Source organism: Oncorhynchus keta, unplaced genomic scaffold (genome assembly GCF_023373465.1).
Source record: "Oncorhynchus keta strain PuntledgeMale-10-30-2019 unplaced genomic scaffold, Oket_V2 Un_scaffold_2149_pilon_pilon, whole genome shotgun sequence".
In the NCBI taxonomy this organism is placed as follows: Eukaryota; Metazoa; Chordata; class Actinopteri; order Salmoniformes; family Salmonidae; genus Oncorhynchus; species Oncorhynchus keta.
The window spans coordinates 403,555-431,358 of NW_026290864.1; the positions used below are offsets into that span (position 1 = coordinate 403,555).

The 27,804-nt window shown below is 43.3% G+C and overlaps 2 protein-coding genes and 1 long non-coding RNA gene across 7 annotated transcripts; 1 reads left to right on the forward strand and 2 right to left on the reverse strand.

Annotated features, from left to right (window-relative positions):
- Positions 1-3,377: 3,377 nt before the first annotated feature.
- LOC118364633 (protein S100-A1-like) lies at positions 3,378-26,293 on the reverse strand. Of its 2 annotated transcripts, none has more exons than XM_052515137.1 (3): positions 26,205-26,293; positions 4,113-4,272; positions 3,378-3,646 (listed from the first exon to the last, which is right to left on the reverse strand). In XM_052515137.1, exons 2-3 carry the CDS (start codon positions 4,251-4,253, stop codon positions 3,482-3,484), a joined length of 306 nt encoding a protein of 101 aa, XP_052371097.1. In that variant the 5' UTR covers positions 4,254-4,272; positions 26,205-26,293; the 3' UTR covers positions 3,378-3,481. The 2 variants fall into 2 exon arrangements, with proteins under 2 accessions (XP_052371097.1, XP_035602237.1); XM_035746344.2 differs by lacking the exon at positions 26,205-26,293 and adding an exon at positions 5,108-5,275.
- Positions 20,925-27,137, reverse strand: LOC118364634 (protein S100-A1-like). Of its 2 annotated transcripts, none has more exons than XM_035746347.2 (3): positions 26,907-27,137; positions 21,487-21,648; positions 20,925-21,221 (listed from the first exon to the last, which is right to left on the reverse strand). In XM_035746347.2, exons 2-3 carry the CDS (start codon positions 21,625-21,627, stop codon positions 21,057-21,059), a joined length of 306 nt encoding a protein of 101 aa, XP_035602240.1. In that variant the 5' UTR covers positions 21,628-21,648; positions 26,907-27,137; the 3' UTR covers positions 20,925-21,056. The 2 variants fall into 2 exon arrangements, with proteins under 2 accessions (XP_035602240.1, XP_035602239.1); XM_035746346.2 differs by lacking the exon at positions 26,907-27,137 and adding an exon at positions 26,205-26,293.
- On the forward strand, positions 22,636-25,610 carry LOC127928128 (uncharacterized). 3 transcript variants are annotated; one of them, XR_008130492.1, is made up of 2 exons: positions 22,636-25,287; positions 25,344-25,610. It is a non-coding gene; the product is annotated as an uncharacterized LOC127928128 (long non-coding RNA). The 3 variants fall into 3 exon arrangements; XR_008130494.1 differs by having other exon boundaries at positions 22,636-25,254; XR_008130493.1 differs by having other exon boundaries at positions 22,636-25,188.
- Positions 27,138-27,804: the final 667 nt, after the last annotated feature.

The window sequence follows — 27,804 nt, forward strand, 5'->3', positions numbered from 1 at the left end:
ACATGGGGATGGTCCATATTAGAGAAAAATATTGTAGGAATATTTAACTATTGTCCAATCATTTGAAAAGGCTGTGTGATGAGCTGTAATAATATACATCCTGGAAACTTCATGTTGTTTTTTCTTGCTGGTAAACGAATCACATTGCAGCACAGTACAATAGAGAAAAGGTGTACTACATGACTGTCAGTGACAAGAACAAAAATAAGTTGAATCAGATACGCATACTCAGAAATGAGACTATCGTATGCGATGACTGGGGAACACCTTTTCAAACATTCTCTTCTTGATTAGTAATTAAGTAATAGGGTTATTCGTTAATCACCGATATGCCTCCCTTGGCCGGAGGAGGGGGGTACACCATCAACCTACAACACAACCGTCCCATTGATTACCATCCGGAACAAACACAAACACATTAGAATTCTACTTATGACAGGGTTGTTTGTATTCATTAGGGCACACCGAAGCAAAATGCTTTGCAACAGAAAATGAAAACAAGCGTTTCTTATTGGACAATTTCAGATAATCCCTCCCTATTTCAGTCATTTTTTCTGTTTGGTGCCTAATGAACATGACCCAGGACTAGGAGATAGATAAACCTCATACTTTACGATTGGTCCAGTGAAGATGGGTTGGAGCTCAGCCATAATATCGTCTCCGTCATAAGAATCTTGGTGAAGGGATTGTTTAAAATAAATTGTTAGTTGAAAATCTGATTTCGAAAAAAGTAACAGGCGCAACTAATTTTGTTAGCTAGTCTCAAAAGGCTCTAAGATGCTAATCTTCCATGGAGAGAGGGCTCACCCTTTCTTTTGTTGCTTTGTTATAGTTGACCAATCTCCTGGCAGCTTCATCAAATGAGTTTGTTGGGGAACTTGTTGACATTTTGTTGAACATGAGGTAACAGACTTGGTTTATTTAGCAAAAATATATGACAGAAAGGATTCTCCAAACAGAGAGTCGATGTTGATAAGTTTTGTAAACAAACATTCATCCATCTATGAACAGACTACTGATGTTAGTAACTGGCATGGGTTGTTCACAGTTTGACTGACACCTGTATGTAGAGCGTCTGCAGGCCTCGTACCTCCCCCGTGGTGGGTCATTTTGAACTAGGTGGGGAGCGGCAGACATTCCTCTGGGCTGGTCTGGAAGAAGAGAACGGGCAGCTTCCTCAAGCTGCACCACTCACAGCTAATCAGCTCCACAGCCTCACCTTCTCCAGAGTGTCCCCCTCAGGACTTGGGTAATAAAGCACTAGAACGTCACATACTGTTAGGTTGGCTAAATTCCAGTAACTTTTGTAAAATTCCAAGGTTCTCCTGAAAACACAGTTGGAAGATTCCAGAAAACAGGAGGGGATAAGCAGGAGTATTACAATGACCAGCTGGGTCAGCATCCTGCCAAGAGTCCCTATTCTCACACTACTACAGTCCAGGATGATGCGGTCTAACTTGTAGCGAAAGATCCGGTGTTTTTTCCTGAGTGTTGAGTCATCGGGTATTTGGTCTCCAAACTGTACTTGACTTGCCAACACCACCTGATTCCTCCTCAACTGGTCATTTAGATTCAGCTGCCTAATTCCTTTTTCAGCTAGATGTCAGGAACAGTATGTTTCTCAAAGGTAAACTTTATGATCCTGAACACACAAAAAGTAAGAGGGGACTTAGTCACAACACCCAGCAAAAACAACTTAAGAACCCTATCTTGTTGAATACAAAACCACCCAGTAATGTAATTTTCTGCCTAGCAAAACAACCCACAAGGTTAACTTGAGAGAGCCGATCAAGTTGAGTTCTCAAAGACATTGTGACAGACTCAATAAAGCCAGAGTCCATGTTCTTTATAAGTCACTATCCTAAGGTGGTGTGTATAACAGCCCAGGATAAGACCCAGATGCAGACCGTTCAAAATAACTAGTTTATTTACACACAGGGTGCAGGCAAACGACAGGTCCAGGGCAGGCAGAGGTCAGTAATCCAGAGCAGAGTCCGAGAGGTACAGAACGGCAGACAGGCTCAGGGTCAGGGCAGGCAGAGGTCAGTAATCCAGAGCAGAGTCCGAGAGGTACAGAAAGGCAGACAGGCTCAGGCTCAGGGTCAGGGCAGGCAGAGGTCAGTAATCCAGAGCAGAGTCCGAGAGGTACAGAACAGCAGACAGGCTCAGAATGTTCAAAACTGGGAAAACTGCTAAACAGGGACTAGAGTGAAAACAGGAGTACAGGAAAACCGCTGGTAGGCTTGACTAGAGAAGACGAACTGGCAACAGACAAACAGAAAACACAGGTAGAAATGCACTGGGGTTAACGGGGAAGATGGGCAACACCTGGAGGGGGGCGGAGACAATCACAAAGACAGGTGAAACAGATCAGGGTGTGACAGTGGGTTTTTCCTTAAAATGTTATTTTCTAAGGAAAATCTAGCGGGCATCCTTTGTGGGTGTCTTTTAGGACCCTGTTTTAGTTGCTTTGCCAACTTTCAGTGTCTTTCATGGGTGTCTTTCAGTACCCGTTTGAAACCCATTCTCTTTTGGTTCGGGTGTTTAAGTGCCACCTTTCCGAATGTTATTGTGTTACAGCGTTAAAATGGATGACATTTAGATGTTGTGTGACTGGCCTACACACAATACTCCATAATGACAAAGTGGAATTATTATTTATAGAAATGTTGACAAATGAATTAAAAATGAAAAGCTGAAATGTCTTGAGTCAGTAAGTATTTAACTCCTATGTTAAGGCAAGCCTCAATAAGTTCAGGAGTTAAAATGTGCTTAACAAATCATAATAACTTGCATGAAATCTGTGTGCAATAGTGTTTAACATGATTTTTGAATGACTTCCATCTCTGTACTCCACACATACAATGACCTGTAAGGACGGGGGAATAATGGGACATTGTCTAATTGTCATATTTTGCTGATGATTGATAAATTGTAAAAAAAAATATATATATATATATACAATTATCTATAAGTTCCCTCAGTCGAGCAATGAATTTCAAACACACATTCAACTACAAAGAGGTTTTCTAATGCCTTGCAAAGAATGTCACCGAGTGGTAGATGGGTAAAAATAAAAAAGCAGACATTGAATATCCCTGTGAGCAAGAAGTTATTAATTACACTTTGAATGGTGTATTAATACACCCAGTCACTACAAAGATAAAGGCGTCCTTCCTAACTCAGTTGCCGGAGAGGAAGGAAACTGCTCAGGGATTTCACCATGAGGCCAATGGTGACTTTAAAACAGTTACAGAGTTTAATGTCTGTGATAGGAGAAAACTGAGGATGGATGGATCGTGACTGACCCTGTCTATTCTGTCTTACACGTACGGGACAAATTACAGGCCAAATACAACACATGTGACAAAAGGAGATACAGAGTGGGAAAGCCAGTGTTTATTCACAACAAGACTTATTTATAAAAATGACACATATAAAAACAGATCTCTGCTTCTCTTTCTCCTTGTCCTGTCCTCCTTCACTTCTTGGCAGCAACCTTCTGGGTGTGGAGCTGGTAGATCTGTTCACAGGCGATGGAGAGGCCCACCACCAGAGAGACAAACTCCTCAAAGTTTACCTTCCCATCACCATTCTGGTCCAGATCCTTCATGATCGTGTCTATGGCAGCTGGGTCCTTCTGGGACTGAGAGGGAAGGAGAGATGAAGGAGATGAAGTGAGTGAGTGAGTGAGTGAGTGAGTGAGTGAGTGAGTGAGTGAGTGAGTGAGTGAGTGAGTGAGTGAGTGAGTGAGTGAGTGAGTGAGAGAGTGCTAGAGGCGTCACTACAGACACCCTGGTTTTATTCCAGGCTGTAGAGCGGCCCACATTTGGCCCAGCGTCGTCCAGGTTTGGCCGGTGTAGGCCGTCATTGCAAATAAGAATTTGTTCTTAATAACTTGCCTAGTTAAATAAAGGTTCAATGTAAAAAATAAAAATAAAAATAAAAAAGAGAGATAAGAGGAGGTTTGATTAACTTTGGGTGCTTTTTATTCTAATATAGTGACAGAGAAAAATCTGAAAGAAAGTGAAAGGGGGACAAGAAATACAGGGAAAGTATAGAGGGACAGTGAGATAAAAACAGAGAGAGAGAGAGAGGGGTGTCAGTGTTACCTTCAGGAAGCTGCCCAGTTCTGTCTGCATCAGTTCTTTCAGCTCCTTCTTGCTCAGTGTGTTGCAGTCACCGTCCTTGTCGGCATAGCGATGGAACACTGTGATCAGGGACTCCATGGAACGCTCCAACTCAGACGGCATGGCTGCAGAGAAGGATACACTGAGGAGGGGAGAGAGGAAGGGGAGATGGCAGGGGAGAGAGGGAGGGGGAGATGGGAGGGGAGAGAGGGAGGGGGAGATGGGAGGGGAGATAGGGAGGAGGGAGATGAGAGGGGAGGGGGGATAGGGGGAGGGGGAGATGGGAGGGGAGGGGAGAGAGGGAGGGAGGGAGGGGAGATGGGAGGGGAGGGGAGATGGAGGGAGGGGAGATGGGAGGGGAGATAGAGGGAGGTGTAAATTGAAGTAGCAGATACATATTCAGTACAGTGAGTGTCTTGATATCACTAATATGTTGACTAATGGTGAACTATCCCTTTGCAGAAAACAAATGAACAATGCACATTTAGGGAGGATGGGAGTTGGCTTTCTTTGTCTCTGTAAGCAGTCTTTGGCTGGTGTTACTTCCTGGCATTTAAACTGTGATCTTCCACTCCTTTACACATTCCTTCTACCTCAGACCCCTCCTCTTTCTTTTGGTGCCTCCCACATTCTTTGGTAACATCCAGCTAGGTCTAATAGAGTTCTAAAACGAAAACATTGCTTCAATGTTCAAAGGTTTTCTTATAAATAGACTACATTATGTCTTCATCAGTAAATAGAATGTCCCGTCATCCTGCATAGCAAACCATAGAAGAACTGATTTTTGAATCAAAGCAAGCGAAGACTAATGAACATTATAGCCTACAAGTCTGCCTGACGAGACAGATCAGTTGCTAGTCACACTTGGAAACAGTTGTTACAGTTGTGTGAGACCTGTTTATTACACTAGATAACCTCCTCTGTTAAACCAAAGACACCAATAGTAATAGTAGAATAGGTGAAGAACGGTTACTTACCAAACAGAGGAGAGACGCTAACAGAACAGGGTGGGGAAGTAGGGTTCTGCTGAATATATACCAATGATGCTGAATCTACTGCGCACGAACTGTGGGAAAGATTGTTCAGGAATGTATAAAGAACAGGCAACGCCCTTCTGATTATGAGTGTGTGTAGCCTATAGTGGAGGTGTGTGTGTGTGTGAGAGGGAGGGAGGGAGGGAGGGAGGGGGTTCGAGTTTAGACTTGATGTCTTTCAGTCCTCATCCTTGATTTCAACATGATAAAATAGACATGGATCACCTAGAATGTTTTCATATCGCATTAACACACGGATCTCATTCACACAAATCTATACCAATGATGCTGAACACAGACGGATAGAGGCGTGACGAGTACTTTGGTCATGTATATTGGTCATGTTTGGCATCATCAGTTTAATACAGCATACAGTAGTCCTCCGGACCAGAAGAAAAAGTAATTGGCAAAGCATGTGTTCTTCTGACACCATTGTGATGGATATTCCAAGCTGATGTTCTGTTGCTCCCCATCATTTAGTAGGTCGTCATGGTAAATAAGAATTTGTTCTTAACTGACTTCCCAAGTTAAAGGTTCAATAAAAAAAGTATATATAACATAACAGCCAGTCACTGATAGTCATGAGACTCTCCTTCTTCTGGGTCTTGTGTTACACACAGTAGTATAAGTAGCCTTTCCTGCAGTCAAATGAACAAAGGCGCCCTCTAGTGGTCTCATGGGTGGAATGTTATTAATCATTTTCATAATTTCATAATTGATCAGAAATAAATACAAATTAAAACACAGAAAGTCTGGTGTTTCAATGTCAAATGGTGTTGTTATATTTCAGTCTTCTATGATGTATAAAAAGTGTAATATAGGGATGGAAACTCAAAATTGAATACATTTGAACTCTATTTCTGACACAAGCCTATAACCATGTGTGTTAGGTATATACTTTTGTTTCAAAGTAGATTTGTTTAAGACCACCAAGAAACAGTCTTGACCCTGATGTATCCCAGTGCAGTAATGGGCTGCCCCTTACCTCTTTCTATATCCAGATATTATTGACCTCTTCTTCTATCTTTCTTTCATTCTGCAAAATACACATTAACTAGTCGACTGTATGTGACTGTATTACAACACTCAAGTGTTAAAGAACAAGAAACATATGTATTTAAATTATCAGTAAACTCATTAGTAAAGGTATCAAGCATGACAAATAGCATATCAACTTCAAAGTCATTTCAGTGCCTGGGGACATCCTGTGGATTGTGTAAGAGCTTACATCCCAGCTCCTCTTGGAGTATGTGGAGGTCTGAGATTCCTCCCCACCCTCCCTGCTTCTCTTACTGGACTGGGACAGCTGGTCCTGACAGATCTCTCTGGATCTCTCCATGTGTCTGTGGTAGGAGGGGTGGGTCTGCTGGTTCTCTCAGGATCTCTCCATGTGTCTGTGGTAGGAGGGGTGGGTCTGCTGGTTCTCTCTGGATCTCTCCATGTGTCTGTGGTAGGAGGGGTGGGTCTGCTGGTTCTCTCTGGATCTCTCCATGTGCCTGTGGTAGGAGGGGTGGGTCTGCTGGTTCTCTCTGGATCTCTCCATGTGTCTGTGGTAGGAGGGGTGGGTCTGCTGGTTCTCTCTGGATCTCTCCATGTGTCTGTGGTAGGAGGGGTGGGTCTGCTGGTTCTCTCTGGATCTCTCCATGTGTCTGTGGTAGGAGGGGTGGGTCTGCTGGTTCTCTCTGGATCTCTCCATGTGTCTGTGGTAGGAGGGGTGGGTCTGCTGGTTCTCTCTGGATCTCTCCATGTGTCTGTGGTAGGAGGGGTGGGTCTGCTGGTTCTCTCTGGATCTCTCCATGTGTCTGTGGTAGGAGGGGTGGGTCTGCTGGTTCTCTCTGGATCTCTCCATGTGTCTGGTAGGAGGGGTGGGTCTGCTGGTTCTCTCTGGATCTCTCCATGTGTCTGTGGTAGGAGGGGTGGGTCTGCTGGTTCTCTCTGGATCTCTCCATGTGTCTGTGGTAGGAGCGGGGCCGTTCCCAAGTTAATTTACTGCATTTCCATACAGTTAGAAAACTTTCAAATGCTATTTAGAGAACAGCAAAAACAAGCAAAATGACCCCAGACATTATCACCTTGGTTGCTGTAGGTTCATTCAGCTCAGTCGATCTACAGACACATAGTCTATTAGCTATACAATTGATTTAGTCAGAGTCAGCAGTAGCCTATAGGTCCATACTAACCTGTCATTTTTGTCATATAAAAAAATATTTTTTGCTAATGTCTCCAGTCATATAATGTGTCGTAGAATTGCATGAAATGTGTTTATAAACACAGAAAGAAAGAAGAAAGGTACCTGACATAGCCTATAGCGTAGGCCTCCTCTACGCCAATACAGGGGCAGCCATGCATTGAACACTGCAGTCTTTTAACACAAACAGTGATTGGGTTGTATTATTAGCCTAAATGATCTAATCCTCTCATCACATTAGGAATAGTAGGCTTACTAGGATATTTTACATAAGTCTGAAAAAACGATGACAGACAGATGCATGGAATGCTTTATTATAAAGGTGTATTTTTATGGTGAACATTAGCTTCCCAAAACCTGAAACACACGCGCTGCCTATAAGAGAGGGGAGAAGGACAGAAAGAGAGAGAGACCTGATTTAACTCAAACTAAACTGTCCATTGTACAGCAGAGTGGGTGTCCAACTCCAAACCCCCATAACTGAATAGATGTCATGAGCGCACCGCTTACATAACAGCGCTGAGAGCTTTCCGTACAGAACGGGGACCATATACACTGCTCAAAAAAATAAAGGGAACACTTAAACAACACAATAACTCCAAGTCAATCACACTTCTGTGAAATCAAACTGTCCACTTTGGAAGCAACACTGATTGACAATACATTTCACATGCTGTTGTGCAAATGGAATAGACAACAGGTGGAAATGATAGGCAATTAGCAAGACACCCCCAATAAAGGAGTGGTTCTGCAGGTGGGGACCACAGACCACTTCTCAGTTCCAATGCTTCCTGGCTGATGTTTTGGTCACTTTTTTAATGCTGGCGGTGCTTTCACTCTAGTGGTAGCATGAGACGGAGTCTACAACCCACACAAGTGGCTCAGGTAGTGCAGCTCATCCAGGATGGCACATCAATGCGAGCTGTGGCAAGAAGGTTTGCTGTGTCTGTCAGCGTAGTGTCCAGAGCATGGAGGCGCTACCAGGAGACAGGCCAGTACATCAGGAGATGTAGAGGAGGCCGTAGGAGGGCAACAACCCAGCAGCAGGACCGCTACCTCCGCCTTTGTGCAAGGAGGAGCAGGAGGAGCACTGCCAGAGCCCTGCCACAAATGTGCATGTGTCTGCTCAAAAGGTCAGAAACAGAGGGTGGTATGAGGGCCCGACGTCCTCAGGTGGGGGTTGTGCTTACAGCCCAACACCGTGCAGGACGTTTGGCATTTGCCAGAGAACACCAAGATTGGCAAATTTGCCACTGGCGCCCTGTGCTCTTCACAGATGAAAGCAGGTTCACACTGAGCACATGTGACACAGTCTGGAGACGCCGTGGAGAACGTTCTGCTGCCTGCAACATCCTCCAGCATGACCGGTTTGGTGGTGGGTCAGTCATGGTGTGGGGTGGCATTTCTTTGGGGGGCCGCACAGCCCTCCATGTGCTCGCCAGAGGTAGCCTGACTGCCATTAGGTACCGAGATGAGATCCTCAGACCCCTTGTGAGACCATATGCTGGTGCGGTTGGCCCTGGGTTCCTCCTAATGCAAGACAATGCTAGACCTCATGTGGCTGGAGTGTGTCAGCAGTTCCACCAAGAGGAAGGCATTGATGCTATGGACTGGCCTACCCGTTCCCCAGACCTGAATCCAAGCCTAGTGGTTGAGCACATCTGGGACATCATGTCTCGCTCCATCCACCAACGCCACGTTGCAGAACAGACTGTCCAGGTTTAAAAAAATAAAATAAAAAAAGTTGGTGGATGCTTTAGTCCAGGTCTGGGAGGCCAGATCCCTCAGCCTCATTTTGACCAGGCTACGCGGCAGCCTGTAGTTTGGCCTAATTTTGTGTGACTTCCAGACCTCCAGCGTTGATAAATTTGACCATTAACTGGAAGGTTGAAAAGAAAAAGTTCAAACCCCGAGCTGACAAGGTGCAAATCTGTCGTTCTGCCCCTGAACAGGCAGTTAACCCACTGTTCCCAGGCCGTCATTGAAAATAAGAATATGTTCTTAACTGACTTGCCTAGTTAAATAAAGTTTTTTTTTAAAAATTTATAAAAAATCCATATGTCCACCTCATCAGGAACATGCCCAGGCGTTGACATGGGAGGTCATTTACAGGCCACACACACTACTGAGCCTCATTTTGACTTGCATCTAAATTTTTAAGGACATTACATCAAAGTTGGATCAGCCTGATTGAGTTTGGTTTTCCACCTTAATTTTGAGTGTGACTCCAAATCCAGACCTCCATGGGTTGATAAATTTGATTTCCATTGATAATTTTTGTGTGATTTTGTTGTCAGCACATTCAACTATGAAAAGAAAAAAGTATTTAATAAGAATATTTCATTCATTCAGATCTAGGATGTGTTATTTTAGTGTTCCCTTTATTTTTTTGAGCAGTGTATAAACATCCCATGTTTTTTCTCTCTCCCAATCCCATGGTCATTTATATCAATAATGCAATGGCAAAACATTTAATAATTTTTATACAACCCAAATTCTTCCTATTTCGCTATTTCACTACCAGGAGTTTTATGCACATCCAAAATGACAACAGATGCTGCCTAAAATAATGTAGAATACAAAGATAAAATAACGTAGAATACATAGATAAAATAACATAGAATACATAGATAGAATAATGTAGAATACATAGATAAAATTATGTAGAATACATAGATAAAATAATGTACAACAATACATATATAAAATAATGTACAATACATAGATAAAATAATGTACAATACATATGTCACGCCTTGGTAATTGTATTTTGTGTTTTCGTTATATATTTGGTCAGGCCAGGGTGTGACATGGGTTTATGTTGTTGTATTTCGTATTGGGGTTTGTAGTGGCAAAGATTTGGGATCGCGGCTGATTATGGGGTGTATAGGCTTGGATGCCTGAGGCGGATTTTCTCAATCAGAGTCAGGTGATTCTCGTTGTCTCTGATTGCAGTAAGGGAGGAGAGGAGGGTTGAGAGGAGCCAGAATCAGGAGATAGGTTGGAGAAAGTTTGAGCAGAGGGAAGAGAAGATAGGATGGAAGAGGAGAGATAGCGAGAGAGGAACGAGTAGGGGCAGTGTGGGAAGCGAGCCGGCCTGGAGGTATTTAGGTAGCCGGGGTTTCATTGTGGTGAGAGGGTGAGGTCAAAGAGGAGGGTGATTGTTCCTGTCTCTGTGTAGTCCGAGGGTTCACCAGATAGGCTGTTATTAGGTTTCACGTTCCGTTTGTTGTTTTGTATTTTGTATAGTTATTTCATGTGTCACTTTTTCCATTAAAGTCATGAGTAACCACTACGCTGCATTTGTATTTCCGACTGATTTTCTACTCTGAAGAACGACGTTACAACATAGATAAAATAATGTTTCAATACATAGATAAAATAATGTACAATACATAGATAAAATAATGTACAATACATAGATAAAATAATGTAGAATACATAGATAAAATAATGTACAATACATAGATAAAATAATGTAGAATACATAGATAAAATAATGTACAATACATAGATAAAATAATGTAGAATACATAGATAAAATAATGTACAATACACAGATAAATATGGATGTCCACTCATTGTTTTTCTGCTCCCAAACTTGATATTTTAATAAAGCTTTGGTGATTAAGATTTATTTCAAAGAGGTCTCTATCCAAGCCCTTTATCGATAGTCTTGACTACTTGGGGAATGCATTGGGCATGACAAAAAAAGGCTTCATTGAGACTGATCTTGTTTTTTTAACCAAATGAAACTTAATGGCAAAAAAACAATTGTTATTTTTTTTCTAAATACGAGGTTTACGGGCACAAAAAATGTGCATATTGGCACTGCGCATCACAGCTGGATAGGCTGCGCTTCCGTTGTCAAAATCCATACCATAACCAACCGTGTTAGTACCGCAAAGTGTTTGAGGACACTCATCAGATATTGCCAGCCCTCCCACCTAAGCGAGAGCGAGATCATATGAGACAGGTCAATTATCAATCCAAGCGTTAGAAAATAGAAGAGTGCCTGCTTTAAAAGGTTGAAATGGCCAAGCATGTGTTTGACACCTGCACTGACTGAAAGTCAGCCCAAAATAGAGCCCATAGTGCAGTGCTTCCCAAACTAGGGGTCACTACCCCATGTGGGGTCACCTGATTTGAAAATGGGGAGAAAATGTGCACTTGGTTCATAGAACCGAGGTTACATCTTCCTTCATGTGTTGCTCTACCTTTTGAATGGTTTAAGCCACAAAGTATTGTGACGCCATCACTGAATATAAGACTCTCAGGAACACGTTGGCAGGGTTGGGGAATAACAGATTACATGTCATCTGGAATAACAGAATAACAGATTACACGTCTATCCTGCAATAGATGTTCAATTGGTAACATAAATGTTGTCTTCTGCTAATGCATTTTAAACAGAAAGTAATCTAAATGGAATGTAATCAGATTACGTCACTGATTTTGGGTTATCCAGAAGGTATGTTACCGATTACAATTTTGGACAGGTAACTTGTAACTGTAACAGATTACATTTAGAAAGTAACCTACCCAACCCTGCATGTAGTTACGTACTATTTATCTTTACTATGACCACAAGTCGTTAGCACCAAGTTGGCAAGATGGGGCAATAAATCAGATTGAGGTGAAAAGATAATCAATGATGTTCTTTTCTACACAGAAAATCATACAACATGATTGCCTAATGATCTTTGGAACTTCCCAATACCTTTCTGATGCATTTCAGTCACTTCAAACCATTCTGTCTTCAGATTTAATTACTGTCAAAAATACTGTCAGACTGATTCGCAATAGACTGTCATAGCCCAAAATAACAAACAAACAGAAACTGTGGCATAGCGATATCATCATTGAGGGAGGAAGGAAAGAGAGGGATGAGAGATGGAGGACAAGCAGTACTTTAAGAGTTCTCATGGCATCTAGTGGTGAGTTTTGGATTATTTTTATCTCCACAATCAACACATTGAACATTGATGATATCATCGTAAACCACAGAGCTGCAGACAGACAGTCAGACCTGCAGACAGACAGACAGACAGACAGACAGACAGACAGACAGACAGGCAGGCAGGCAGGCAGGCAGGCAGGCAGGCAGGCAGGCAGACAGACAGACAGACAGACAGACAGACAGACAGACAGACAGACAGATAAACAGACAGACAGACAGACAGACAGACAGACAGACAGACAGACAGGCAGGCAGGCAGGCAGGCAGGCAGACAGACAGACAGACAGACAGACAGACAGACAGACAGACAGACAGACAGACATGAAGTCACCCTCACAAAGATACAATAAAGTATAAATAAAATTATTTGTGTATCATGAGTTAATATTACAGGGAACAAAGGGATATGTGTAATCTTGGTTAACCCAGGTAATTGTTCACCCGGGTAATTGTTCACCCAGGCAATTGTACTAAAACAAGGAGGAGAACCGGAACGAGGACCGCCAACCTCTCTTTTTGCAAGTTACGGGCAGAATATCCCCTCCCCTTCAAAATTCGAAAGATGCTGACACCTGTGAAATCGTGATTTGTCCAAATAACCAGTGAGGAAAAAACCCAAAAGCAGAACTACTGCTGCTCGTTATCCTACACTTCCTGTTCAGCCTCATACAGATTCTACGGTACCAGTAGATCTGTCCATGAGAGATTAGACTATGTGTGACATTAAATATGACATGTTAAGGGTTCCCTGATGAGTTTGTTTATGTTTGTGTTTACCACCACATCATTTCAACGTGGAGAACTGGGTAATATTTGGTGTATATGTTGATCAATAAGATTACAACCTATTTTCACCCACTAAAAATGATAGCCAAAATCAAATGTTATTGGTCACATACTCATATTTAGCAGATGTTGTTGAGGGTGTAGAGAAATGATTGTGTTCCTACCTACCTCCAACAGTGCAGTAGTATCTATAATTCACAACAGTACACACAAATCTCAAAGTAAAAGAATGGAATTATAAATATTACGTTGAGCAATGTTGGAGTGGCATTGCCTAGAATACAGTATATACATATGAAATGATTAAACAGTATGTAAACATTATTAAAGTGAACAGTGTTCCATTATTAACGTGACCAGTGATTCCACGACTATGTACATAGGGCAGCAGCCTCTGAGATGCAGGTGTGAGTAACCGGGTGGTAGCTAGCTAGTGACAGTGACTAAGTTCAGGGCAGGGTACTGGGTGGAGGCCGGCTAGTGATGGCTATTTAACAGTCTGATTGCCTTCAGATAGAAGCAGTCTTTCAGTTCCTCTGTTCTCTGTTCCAGCTCTGTACTCACCTTTCCTTCTGGATGATAGTGGGGTGAACAGGGCATGGCTCGGGTGGTTGATGTCCTTGATGATCTTTTTGGCCTTCTTGTGACATCGGGTGCTGTAGGTGTACTGGAGGGCAGGTAGTTTGCACCATCTGGAGAGCCCTGCGGTTGCCGGCAGTGCCGTTGCCGTACCAGGCTGTGATACAGCCCGACAGGATGCTCTCAATGGTGCATCTGTAAAACTTGTGAGGGTCTTAGGGACCAAGCCTTATTGCTTCAGCCTCCTGAGGTTGTAGAGACACTGTTGCGCCTTCTTCACCACACTGTCTGTGTGGGTGGACCATTTCAGATTGTCAGGGATGTGTATGCCAAGATACTTGAAGCTTTTCACCTTCTCTACTGCGGTCCCGTCGATGTGGGCGTGCTCCCTCTGCTGTTTCTTGAAGTCCATGATCAGCTCCTTAGTTTTGTTGACATTGAGGGAGAGGTTATTTTCCTGGCACCACTCCACCAGGGCACTCATCTCCTCCCTGTAGGCTGTCTCGTCATTGTTGGTAATCAGACCTACAATGATAGTGTTGTCTGAAAACATAATGATTGAGTTGAAGACGTGCGTGGCCACAAAGTCATGGGTGACCAGTGAGTACAGGAGGGGCTGAGCACACACCCTTGTGGGGCCCCTGTGTTGAGGATCAGCATAGTGAGGGTGTTGTTTCCTACCTTCACCACCTGGGGGCGGCCCGTCAGGAAGTCCAGGACCCAGTTGCACAGGGTGGGGTTCAGACCCAGGGCCCAGCTTAATGACGAGCTTGGAAGGAACTATGGTGTTGAAGGCTGAGCTGTAGTCAATGAACAGCATTCTTACGTAGGTATTCCTCTTGTACAGATGGGATAGGGCAGTGTGCAGTGCAATGGCAATTGCATCGATTGTGGATCTATTGGGGCGGTATGGAAATTGAAGTTGGTCTAGGGTGTCAGGCAAGGTGGAGGAATTTGGAATTTTATTAATTGTTATGCAGGTGAGTGAGGACCCAAAAGCGATTTAACAGAAACAGAGTCTTTTAATGTCCAAACAGGGAAAACATAAATCCTCAATCTTTACAGGAGATGTCCAAACAGGAAAAACATAAATCCTCTATCTTTACAGGAGAGTCCCCCTTCTAGTAGTAGAGGAGAATTGCAGGGCTAGCGGCAACAGACTGCAGGTCCCTTCGGGTAGGCGCGGGTCGTAGAGGATAGAGACACCTGCTCACACGCAGTATCTGATGAAGAGGCAGAATACGACAGGACGGAACAAGGGCAAAGCAAACAAGAATCCGACAAGGACAGAAGCAGAAACAGAGAGAGAAATAGAGACTTAATCAGAGGCAAAAGAGGGGACAGGTGTGAGAGAGTAAACGAGGTCGTTAGGAGAATGAGGAACAGCTGGGAGCAGGAACGGAAACGAGAGAGAGAGTAGAATGTATGCACACATGACTGTAAGTCGCTTTGGATAAAAGCGTCTGCTAAATGGCATATATTATTATTATATATTAGATAGAGAGAAAGTAACCTAATACGACCAGCAGGGGGAAACGAAGAGAAGAGAAAGCACAGGGACAAGACATGACAATACATGACAATACATGACATTAATATTCCCAAAAGCAGCAGCTACTCTTCCTGGGGTCCACACAAAACATGAAACATAATACATAATGACATATTACAGAACATCAATAGACAAGAACAGCTCAAGGAAAGAACTACATACATTTTTTAAAAGGCACACGTAGCCTACATATCAATACATACACACAAACTATCTCGGTCAAATAGGGGAGAGGCGTTGTGCCGCGAGGCGTTGCTTTATCTGTTTTTTGAAACCAGGTTTGCTGTTTATTTGAGCAATATGAGATGGAAGGGCTCTATATAATACTATATAATACTATTGCAAACAATTTGGGATTTTCAACACATTAATGTTTGAAGTGATGCAGTCAGTTTCTCCTCAACTCTTAGCCAAGAGAGGCTGGCATGCATAGTATTTATATAAGCCCTCTGCTTACAATTAAGAGCAAAACGTGCCACTCTGTTCTGGGCCAGTTGCAGCTTAACTAGGTCTTTCCTTGCTGTACTGGACCACACGACTGGACAATAATCAAGGTTAGACAAAACTAGAGCCTTCAGAACTGGCTTTCTGGAGTGTGGTATCAATAAAGCAGAGCATCTCTTTATTACAGACAGACCTCTCCCCATCTTTACAACCATTGAATCTATATGTTTTGACAATGACAGTTTACAATCTAAGGTAACACCAAGTAATTTAGTCTCCTCAACTTGTTCAACAGTCACACCATTCATTACCAGATTCAGCTGAGGTCTAGAACTTAAGGAATGATTTGTACCAAATACAATGCTCTTAGTTTTAGAAATATTCAGGACCAGTTTATTACTGGCCACCCATTCCTAAACAGACTGCAACTCTTTGTTAAGGGTTTCAGTGACTTCATTAGCTGCGGTTTGTGATGCCTATATGGTTGAATCAGCATACATGGACACACACGCTGTGTTTCATGCCAGTGGCAGGTCATTTGTAAAAATAGAAATGAGGGCCTAGAGAGCTGCCCTGCGGTACACCACACTTTATATGTTTGACATTAGAAACGCTTCCATTAAAGAAAACCATTTTAGTTATATTAGATAGCTCTGAATCCACAATATGGCAGAGGTTGAAAAGCCATAGCACTTCAGTTTTCTCAACAGGTTACGGTTAATATCAAAGGCTGCACTGAAATCTAACAATAAAGCTCCCACAATCTTCTTATCAATTTCTTTCAGCCAATCATCACTCATTTGTGTCATTGCAGTATGTTGAGTGCCCTTCTCTATAAGCATGCTGAAAGTATGTTGTTAATTTGTTTACAGATAAATAGCATTGTATTTGGTCAAACACTATTTTTTCCAACAGTTTGCTAATAGCTGGCAGGAAGCTGATAGGTCTGCTGTTAGAACCAGTAATGGCAGCTTTACCACTCTTGGGTAGTGGAATTACTTTGGTTTCCCTCCAGGCCTGAGGACAAAGACTTTCCTTTAGGCTCAGATTAAAAATATGACAGATAGGAGTGGCTATAGATTCAGCCACCATCCTCAGTAGCTTTCCATCTAAGTTGTCAATGTTTGTCATTATTGATCTTTAACAATAATTGTTCCACTTCTCCCACACTAACTTTATGTCATGAACCGGTTCAAAGCCCATAACAAAAGGGAGACAACGTGGAGATAAGGAGTAACAAAACATATATTTATTAAATACAGTAACTAAGTATAATATACAATGGTGTGTGTAATCAGTAATCAGTAGTGTAAGTGAGTGTTTTGCATGCATGAATGTGATATTGCAGGGTGTTGAAAGATGCCAAAGCAACCAATCAAAAACCACCAAGAAACACAACAACATCTATAAAGGTGTCTGCATGGAGATAGTCTCGTCCATGAATGGGGAAGTGGTGTATTTATCCTGGGACACACCTGGCCCAGGTGTTTCCCATGTAGCTGACGAACCTCCCAACTCCGCCCAACTGGCATCCCAATAAGGAAACAACAAGAGAGAGAGAGAATACAGCAGACAGAGTGGAAGGGTCGTCACACTTTAAAAAATTCAAACTTGCACTGCTTTTCTTTCATTATTAGTTTATTTTTATTTTTATGCATGAATATAATTGCTTACTGTTTTGTCGAATAATCTTTAAAATAATTAGCAACATCAAATGGTCTTGTGATGAATAAGCCATCCGATTCGATTAAAGATGGAGATACATTTTTCTTTCTGCCCATAATATAATTTAAAGTACTCCAAAGTTTTTTTCCATCATTCTTTATATCATTGATCTTGGCTTCATAATGAAGTTTCTTCTTCTTTTTGTTGAGTTTAGTCACATCATTTCTTAATTTGCAGTAAGTAAGCCAGTCAGATGTGCAGCCAGACTTATTAGCCACTCCTTTTGCCTCATCTCTTTCAACCATACAGTTTTTCAATTCCTCAACAATCCATGGAGCCTTAACAGTTCTAACAGTCAGTTTCTTAACAGGTGCATGTCTATCAATAATTGGAAGAAGCAATTTCATAAATTGATCAAGTGCAGCGTCTGGATGCTCCTCATTAATCACATCAGACCAACAAATAATTTGAACATCATCTACATAAGAGTCACAGCAAAATCTTTTGTATTATCTCTTATACACTATTTTAGACCCAGCTGATGGAACTTTGTCTTTGCTGGATATAGCCACTATATTGTGATCACTGCATCCAATGGGTATGGATGCAGCTTTAGAACAAAGTTATACAGTGTTAGTAAAAATGTGATTGAGGCATGTGGATGATCTTGTTCCTGTAGTGTTTGTAAACACCCTGGTAGGTTGATTAATAACCTGAACCAGATTACAGGCACTGGTTACAGTAAGAAGCTTCCGCCCGACGGAAGTCACTCCTCAGTAAAAGGCACATGACAGCCCGTTTGGAGTTTGCCAAAAGGCAACTAAAGGACTCTGACCATGAGAAACAATATTCTCTGGTCTGATGAAATCAAGATAGAACTATTTGGCCTGAATGCCAAGTGTAACTTCTGGAGGAAACTTGGCACCATCCCCACGGTAAAGCGTGGTGGTGGCAGCACCATGCTGTGGGGATGTCTTTCAGTGCCAGGGACTGGGAGACTAGTCAGGATTGAGGAAAATATGAACGGAGCAAAATACAGAGAGATCCTTGATGAAAACCTGCTCCAGAGAGCTAAGGAGAGCTTTTCCCAGGCTCTCTTTTCTCATCCTCCTGGTTTTGACCCTTGCCTGTCCTGACTCAGAGCCCACCTGCCTGACCTGTCTGCCTGTCCCTGAGCCAGCCTGCCGATCTGTACCTCTACCCCCCTCTGGATTACCGACCCATGCCTGTCCCTGAGCCTGTCTGCCGACCTTTACCTCTGTCCCTCTCTGGATTACCGACCCCTGCCTGTCCCTGAGTCTGCCTGCCGACCTTTACCTCTGTCCCTCTCTGGATTACCGACCCCTGCCTGTCCCTGAGCCAGCCTGCCGACCTTTACCTCTGTCCCTCTCTGGATTACCGACCCCTGCCTGTCCCTGAGCCAGCCTGCCGACGTTTACCTCTGTCTCTCCCTGGATTACCAACCCCTGCCTGCATTGACCTGTCTTTGCCTGCCCTGTTGCTACAATAAACATTGTTACTTTGACAGTCTGCATCTGGGTCTTACCTTGGTTCTGATAGTAGTGGATATTACATTGGAGATCTGATGTTGTTTCAAAGTAATGCATTCAACATAAGATGCATTCAACATGCATGCATTCAACATAAGATTTGTCTGTTGAAATTTGGTTAACATGATGGTGTAATCCTGTGGTTGGAATTTCACCCTCAAAACAGTTCACGTCAATTACTTTTTGCAAATCCAAAATATTTTCCACATCACAATAAGTTCACAAATTACATTGAAACAATGTTGATTTAACCAGTTTGTGCCCAGTGGGTAGTTAAAGTACAGTGCCTTGCGAAAGTATTCGGCCCCCTTGAACTTTGCGACCTTTTGCCACATTTCAGGCTTCAAACATAAAGATATAAAACTGTATTTATTTGTGAAGAATCAACAACAAGTGGGACACAATCATGAAGTGGAATGACATTTATTGGATATTTCAAACTTTTTTAACAAATCAAAAACTGAAAAATTGGGCGTGCAAAATTATTCAGCTCCCTTAAGTTAATACTTTGTAGAGCCACCTTTTGCTGCGATTACAGCTGTAAGTCGCTTGGGGTATGTCTCTATGAGTTTTGCACATCGAGAGACTGAAATTGTTTCCCATTCCTCCTTGCAAAACAGCTCGAGCTCAGTTAGGTTGGATGGAGAGCATTTGTGAACAGCAGTTTTCAGTTCTTTCCACAGATTCTCGATTGGATTCAGGTCTGGACTTTGACTTGGCCATTCTAACACCTGGATATGTTTATTTTTGAACCATTCCATTGTAGATTTTGCTTTATGTTTTGGATCATTGTCTTCTTGGAAGACAAATCTCCGTCCCAGTCTCAGGTCTTTTGCAGACTCCATCAGGTTTTCTTCCAGAATGGTCCTGTATTTGGCTCCATCCATCTTCCCATCAATTTTAACCATCTTCCCTGTCCCTGCTGAAGAAAAGCAGGCCCAAACCATGATGCTGCCACCACCATGTTTGACAGTGGGGATGGTGTGTTCAGGGTGATGGAGCTGTGTTGCTTTTACGCCAAACATTACGTTTTGCATTGTTGCCAAAAAGTTCAATTTTTGTTTCATCTGACCAGAGCACCTTCTTCCACATGTTTGGTGTGTCTCCCAGGTGGCTTGTGGCAAACTTTAAATGACACTTTTATGGATATCTTTAAGAAATGGCTTTCTTCTTGCCACTCTTCCATAAAGGCCAGATTTGTGCAATATACGACTGATTGTTGTCCTATGGACAGAGTCTCCCACCTCAGCTGTAGATCTCTGCAGTTCATCCAGAGTGATCATGGGCCTCTTGGCTGCATCTCTGATCAGTCTTCTCCTTGTATGAGCTGAAAGTTTAGAGGGACGGCCAGGTCTTGGTAGATTTGCAGTGGTCTGATACTCCTTCCATTTCAATACTATCGCTTGCACAGTGCTCCTTGGAATGTTTAAACCATGGGAAATATTTTTGTATCCAAATCCGGCTTTAAACTTCTTCACAACAGTGTGTTCCTTGTTCTTCATGATGCTCTCTGTGCTTTTAACGGACCTCTGAGACTATCACAGTGCAGGTGCATTTATACGGAGACTTGATTACACACAGGTGGATTGTATTTATCATCATTAGTCATTTAGGTCAACATTGGATCATTCAGAGATCCTCACTGAACTTCTGGAGAGAGTTTGCTGCACTGAAAGTAAAGGGGCTGAATAATTTTGCACGCCCAATTTTTCAGTTTTTGATTTGTTAAAAAAGTTTGAAATATCCAATAAATGTCGTTCCACTTCATGATTGTGTCCCACTTGTTGTTGATTCTTCACAAAAAAATACAGTTTTATATCTTTATGTTTGAAGCCTGAAATGTGGCAAAAGGTTGCAAAGTTCAAGGGGGCCGAATACTTTCGCAAGGCACTTTAGTTTTAGCATAGGATCTAGAAAGGCTTTGCACCAGTTGTGTCAATACTGAACTAAGAAGTGACTGGTACTGTCTATTCTGTCTTACACTTATTGGCCAAATACAACAGACAGACACACTTCAGACACATGTGACAAACAGAGAGAGTGGGAAAGCCAGTGTTTATTCACAACAGTAAGACTTCTTATAAAATGACTTATTTGACGTATAGAGAAGCAAAATGACATAGAAAAGCATCCATCTCTGCTTCTCTTTCTGCTTGTCCTGTCCTCCTTCACTTCTTGGCAGAAGCCTTCTGGGTGTGGAGCTGGTAGATCTGTTCACAGGCGATGGAGAGGTCCACCACCAGAGAGACAAACTCCTCGAAGTTTACCATCCCATCACCATTCTGGTCCAGATTCTTCATGATCTTGTCTATGGCGGCTGGGTCCTTCTGGGACTGAGAGGGAAGGAGAGATGGAGGAGATGAAGAGAATGAGTAAGAGAGAGAGTGAAAGAGAGATAGATGGGAGGAGGGGAGAGAGGGGGTTAGATTGACTTTGGATACTCTTTAATAAAGTGAAAGAGAAATCAGAACGAAAGGGAAAGAGGGTGAGAAAGTGTTGAGGGACAGTGAGATAAAAACACAGAGAGAGAGAGAGAGAGAGAGAGAGAGCGAGAGAGCGAGAGAGAGAGAGAGAGAGAGAGAGGGGTGTCAGTGTTACCTTCAGGAAGCTGCCCAGTTCTGTCTGCATGAGTTCTTTCAGCTCCTTCTTGCTCAGTGTGTTACAGTCACCGTCCTTGTCGGCATAGCGATGGAACACCGTGATCAGGGACTGCAAGGATCTCTCCAATTGAGACGGCATGGCTGCAGAGAGCAGGATACACTGAGGAGGGGAGAGAGGGAGCGGGGAGATGGTAGGGGAGAGAGGGAGGAGGGAGATGGGAGGGGAGGGGAGAGAGGGAGGAGGGGAGATGGTAGGGGGGACAAGGCGGAAGGGGGTGTAAATTAAAGTGACAGATTAAGATTAAGACTAAGATTGAATCGTAAAACACTGGCTCTGACACTCGCCGGATGTGGCAGGGCTTGCAAACCATTACAGACTACAAAGGGAAGCACAGTGACATGAGCCTACCTGATGAGCTAAACTGCTTCTATGCTTGCTTTGAGGCAAATAACACTGAAACATGCATGAAAGCACCAGCTGTTCTGGAAGACCGTGTGATCACGCTCTCCGCAGCCGATGTGAGTAAGACCTTTAAAAAGGTCAACCTTCACAAGGCCGCAAGGCCAGATGGATTACCAGGACGTGTACCCCGAGCATGCGCTGACCAACTGGCAAGTGTCTTCACTGATATTTTCAACCTCTCCCTGTCTGAGTCTATAATACCAACATGTTTTAAGCAGACCACCATAGTCCCTGTACCCAAGAACACTAAGGTATCCTGCCTAAATGACTACCGATCCATAGCACTCACATCTGTAGCCATGAAGTGCTTTGAAAGGCTGGTCATGGCTCACATCAACAACATTATCCCAGAAACCCCAGACCCACTCCAATTTGCATACCAGCCTAACAGATCCACAGATGATGCAATCTCTATTGCACTCAACACTGCCCTTTCCCACCTGGACAAAAGGAACACCTATGTGAGAATGCTATTCATTGACTACTGCTCAGTGTTCAACACCATAGCGAGCTCATAGCTCATCAGTAAGCTAAGGACCCTGGGACTAAACACCTCCCTCTGCAACTGGATCCTGGACTTCCTGACGGGCCGCCCCCAGGTGGTAAGGGTAGGTAACAACACATCCGCCACGCTGATCCTCAACACATGGGCCCCTCAGGGGTGCATGCTCAGTCCCCTCCTGTACTCCCTGTTCACTCATGACTGCACGGCTAGGCAAGACTCCAACGCTACCATTAAGTTTGCCGATGACATAACAGTGGTAGTCCTGATCAAAGGAGACAAAGGAGATGATTGTGGACTACAGGAAAAAGAGGACCGAGCATGCCCCCATTCTCATCGACGGGGCTGTAGTGGAGCAGGTTGAGAGCTTCATGTTCCTTGGTGTCCACATCACCAACAAACTAACATGGTCCAAGTACTCCAAGATAGTCGTGAAGAGGGCATGACAAAACCTATTCCCCTTCAAGAGACTGAAAGGATTTGGCATGGGTCATCAGATCCTCAAAAGGTTCTACAGCTGCACCATCGAGAGCATCCTGACTGGTTGCATCAATACCTGGTATGGCAACTGCTCGGCCTCCGTCCGCAAGGCACTACAGAGGGTAGTGCTTACAGCCCAATACATCACTGGGGCTAAGCTTCCTGCCATTCAGGACCTCTATACCAAGCGGTGTCAGTGTAAGGGCCTAAAAATTGTCAAAGACTCCAGCCGCCCTAGTCATAGACTGTTCTCTCTGCCACTGCACAGCAAACGGTACCGGAGCTCCAAGTCAAGGTCCAAGATGCTTCTAAACAGCTTCTACCCCCAAGCCATAAGACTCCTGAACATCTAATCAAATGGCAAATGGCCCCCCTTTACACGTCTGCTACTCTCTGTTGTTAAAATCTATGCAAAGTCACTTTTATAAGTCTTCCTACATGTACATATTACCTCAACTAACCGGTGCCTCAGCACATTGACTTTGTACCAGCACCCCCCTGTTTATAGTCTCACTATTGTTATTTTACTTGTTACTTTTATTACTTATTCTTATTTTATTTTTACCTGCATTGTTGGTTAGGGGCTTGTAAGTAAGCATTTCACTGGAAGGTCTTCCTACATCTGTTGTATTCGGCACATGTCACTAATAAAATTTGATTTGATATCAGCTGATGTAAGAAGGGTTTTCTAAATACATTTGATTTTGATTTCATTATGATAGATACTCAGTACAGTTGTTGGTGTCAAACCCTGATCTGTTTCACCTGTCCTTGTGCTTGTCTCCACCCCCCTCTAGGTGTTGGCGATCTTCCCCGTTTATCCCCTGTGTACTTATACCTGTGGTTTCTGTTTGTCTGTGCCAGTTCATCTTGTTTGTTCAAGTCAATCAGCGTTTCATGTCTCAGCTCCTGGTTTTTCCAGTCTCTCTTTTCTCGCCCTCCCGGTTTTGACCCTTGCCTGTCCTGACTCCGAGCCCACCTGCCGATCTGTACCTCTGCCCCCCTCTGGATTACTAACCTCTGCCCTACCCCGACCCTGAGCCTGCCTGCCGTCCGGTACCGTTGCCCCAGCTCTGGTTTACTGACCCCTGCCTACCCTGACCCTGAGCCTGCCTGCCGTCCGGTACCGGTGCCCCAGCTCTGGTTTTCTGACCCCTGCCTGCCCTGACCCTGAGCCTACCTGCCGTCCGGTACCGTTTTCCCAGCTCTGGTTTTCTGACCCCTGCCTGCCTGCCCTGACCCTGAGCCTACCTGCCGTCCGGTACCGTTGCCCCAGCTCTGGTTTTCTGACCCCTGCCTGCCTGCCCTGACCCTACCTGCCGTCCGGTACCGTTGCCCCAGCTCTGGTTTTCTGACCCCTGCCTGCCTGCCCTGACCCTGAGCCTACCTGCCGTCCGGTACCGTTGCCCCAGCTCTGGTTTTCTGACCCCTGCCTGCCTGCCCTGAGCCTACCTGCCGTCCGGTACCGTTGTCCCAGCTCTGGTTTTCTGACCCCTGCCTGCCTGCCCTGACCCTGAGCCTACCTGCTGTCCGGTACCGTTGGTCCAGCTCTGGTTTACTGACCCCTGCCTGCCCTGTTTATTGCCTGCCCCTGTTTGCATGATCTGCATCTGTGTCTTCCCTTCATACCTGATAGATGGTACTAATATGCTGACTAATAGCAAACTATCCCTTTGAAGCAAACTAATTAACAATGCACATTCAGGGAGGATGGGAGTTGGCTTTCTTTGTCTCTGTAAGCACAGTCTGTTACTTAGTGGCATTTAAGCTGTCATCTTACACTCCTTTACACATTCCCTCTACCTCTGACTCCTCCTTTTTCTTTTGGTGCCTCCCCATTTCTTTGGGAACATCCAACATCTCCAGCTATGTAGACTGTTCTTTAACCAAGTTTGGCCCAGGGTAGGCCGTCATTGTAAATAAGAATTTGTTCTTCACTGACTTGCCTAGTTAAATAAAGGTGAAATAGCTTGACCATGTGACATATCATTATAACTACCTCATGCCTTTTGCACACAATGTATATAGACTCCCCTTTTTTTTCTTCTTCCTATTGTGTTATTGACTTGTTAATTGTTTACTCCATGTGTAACTTTGTGTTGTCTGTTTACACTGCTATGCTTTATCTTGGCCAGGTCGCAGTTGTAAATGAGAACTTGTTCTCAACTAGCCTACCTGGTTAAATAAAGGTGTTCTCAACTAGCCTGCCTGGTTAAATAAAGGTGTTCTCAACTAGCCTGCCTGGTTAAATAAAGGTGTTCTCAACTAGCCTGCCTGGTTAAATAAAGGTGTTCTCAACTAGCCTACCTGGTTAAATAAAGGTGTTCTCAACTAGCCTGCCTGGTTAAATAAAGGTGTTCTCAACTAGCCTACCTGGTTAAATAAAGGTGTTCTGCCTGGTTAAATAAAGGTGTTCTCAACTAGCCTACCTGGTTAAATAAAGGTGTTCTCAACTAGCCTGCCTGGTTAAATAAAGGTGTTCTCAACTAGCCTACCTGGTTAAATAAAGGTGTTCTCAACTAGCCTACCTGGTTAAATAAAGGTGTTCTCAACTAGCCTACCTGGTTAAATAAAGGTGTTCTCAACTAGCCTACCTGGTTAAATAAAGGTGTTCTCAACTAGCCTGCCTGGTTAAATAAAGGTGTTCTCAACTAGCCTACCTGGTTAAATAAAGGTGTTCTCAACTAGCCTACCTGGTTAAATAAAGGTGTTCTCAACTAGCCTACCTGGTTAAATAAAGGTGTTCTCAACTAGCCTACCTGGTTAAATAAAGGTGAAATAAAAAAATATATAAAAAAATAAATAAAAAACTGTCAAAGGTGGGTATTTGGGGATGGAGAGGGGTGTGACAGGAGAGGAAAGGGTTTTGCAACAGTTCAGGGTAAAGAGATGATAATTGGTGAGTAATGCCTATAAAATGACTTGAACCTGCTGAGAAAAACTTTGTAGACCTAATGGAGTTCTAAAACAAAAACATTGCTTCAATGTTCAAAGGTTTTCCAATAAACTATGACATAATGTAATCAGTAAATAGTATGGCCCGTCATCCTGCATAGCAAACCATAGAAGAACTGATTTTTGAATCAAAGCAAGCGAAGACTAATGAACATTATAGCCTACAAGTCTGCCTGACGAGACAGATCAGTTGCTAGTCACACTTGGAAACAGTTGTTACAGTTGTGTGAGACCTGTTTATTACACTAGATAACCTCCTCTGTTAAACCAAAGACACCAATAGTAATAGTAGAATAGGTGAAGAACGGTTACTTACCAAACAGAGGAGAGACGCTAACAGAACAGGGTGGGGAAGTAGGGTTCTGCTGAATATATACCAATGATGCTGAATCTACTGCGCACGAACTGTGGGAAAGATTTTATAAAGACAAAGAATTTATAGAGAACAGAACGCCTGCCTAATTGTGAGTGTTTGTAGCCTATAGTGGAGGTGTGTGTGTGTGAGAGGGAGGGAGGGAGTTAGAGTTTAGGCTTGATGTCTTTCAGTCCTCATCTTTGAATTCAACATGATAAAATAGACATGGATCACCTAGAATGTTTTCATATCGCATTAACACACTGAGAACTCAATGATCTCATTCACACAAATCTATCCCAATGATGCTGAATCTATACCAATGATGCTGAATCTATACCAATTATGCTGAATCTATCCCAATGATGCTGAATCTAATATACCAATGATGCTGAATATATTATACCAATGATGCTGAATCTATACCAATAATGCTGAATCTATACCAATAATGCTGAACACAGGCGTAGAGGGGTGACAAGAGTACACACTAGTATGTTTGGAAGAATAGCTCTATGGATGAAGAGGATGGGATGAAGTTTCTTGAATTAAATGCCATTTTGTCACGTACACTCCCTCTATGGTTTTCGAGGTCGCCAGTCTGGTCATCATTACGCACATCTGTCACCATCGTTAAGCTCACCAACGCCTCATCAGACTCACCTGTGCTCCATCACCTCCCTGATTACCTCCCCTATATCTGCCACTCCTCTTGGTTCCTTCCCCAGGCGTTATTGTTTCTGTTTCAGTGTTTCATGTCTGTACGCTACTCTTGTTTTGTTCCTTGTGTTATTTATTATTAAAGTCACTCCCTGTACTTGCATCCCGACACCCAGCGTACACAAGTTACACTCTGCCTCAGCACACAGTGGCCTACCACTCCCTGTGTGTTATGGAACAGTCAAGCAGATCAGTATCTACTATTTTCTAGAACAGTCAGCTTGGCAACACCATACAGAGAACAGAGAGAGAGAGAGAGATGGGAGCATAACTCTCTCATGCAGGCTGAAACATGCAGAAAAACAGGAAAAGTCACATAGGCCACTCAGGACTCAACTCCTAATGTTGGCATAGCATTGGCTTTGAGACGGTCATGAAGGCGTACATTTAACTGGCACAACCAGATAACGATAAAAAGCAACAAAATCGCATATAGATTGTTCAATCTCCAAAATGAAGATTGGTGAACTGAAATGCGCTATGCACACTTATCAGGAGTTGGCTGTACATTGGTCATGTTTGGCATCATCAGTTTAATACAGCATACAGTAGTCCTCCGGACCAGAAGAAAAAGTAATTGGCAAAGCATGTGTTCTTCTGACACCATTGTGATGGATATTCCAAGCTGATGTTCTGTTGCTCCCCATCATTTAGTAGGTCGTCATGGTAAATAAGAATTTGTTCTTAACAGACTTCCCAAGTTAAATAAAGAAAGTATATATAACATAACAGCCAGTCACTGATAGTCATGAGACTCTCCTTCTTCTGGGTCTTGTGTTACACACAGTAGTATAAGTAGCCTTTCCTGCAGTCAAATGAACAAAGGCGCCCTCTAGTGGTC

What these genes read in the sequence shown, in the direction of transcription:
- LOC118364633 (XM_052515137.1), bottom strand. Translation starts at nt 4,253, where the DNA reads ATGCCGTCTGAGTTGGAGCGTTCCATGGAGTCCCTGATCACAGTGTTC. An exon ending in AACTGGGCAGCTTCCTGAAG is followed by an intron (nt 3,647 to 4,112) that starts GTAACACTGACA and finishes CTTCCCTCTCAG; the next exon opens with TCCCAGAAGGACCCAGCTGC.
- LOC118364634 (XM_035746347.2), bottom strand. Translation starts at nt 21,627, where the DNA reads ATGCCGTCTCAATTGGAGAGATCCTTGCAGTCCCTGATCACGGTGTTC. An exon ending in AACTGGGCAGCTTCCTGAAG is followed by an intron (nt 21,222 to 21,486) that starts GTAACACTGACA and finishes CTTCCCTCTCAG; the next exon opens with TCCCAGAAGGACCCAGCCGC.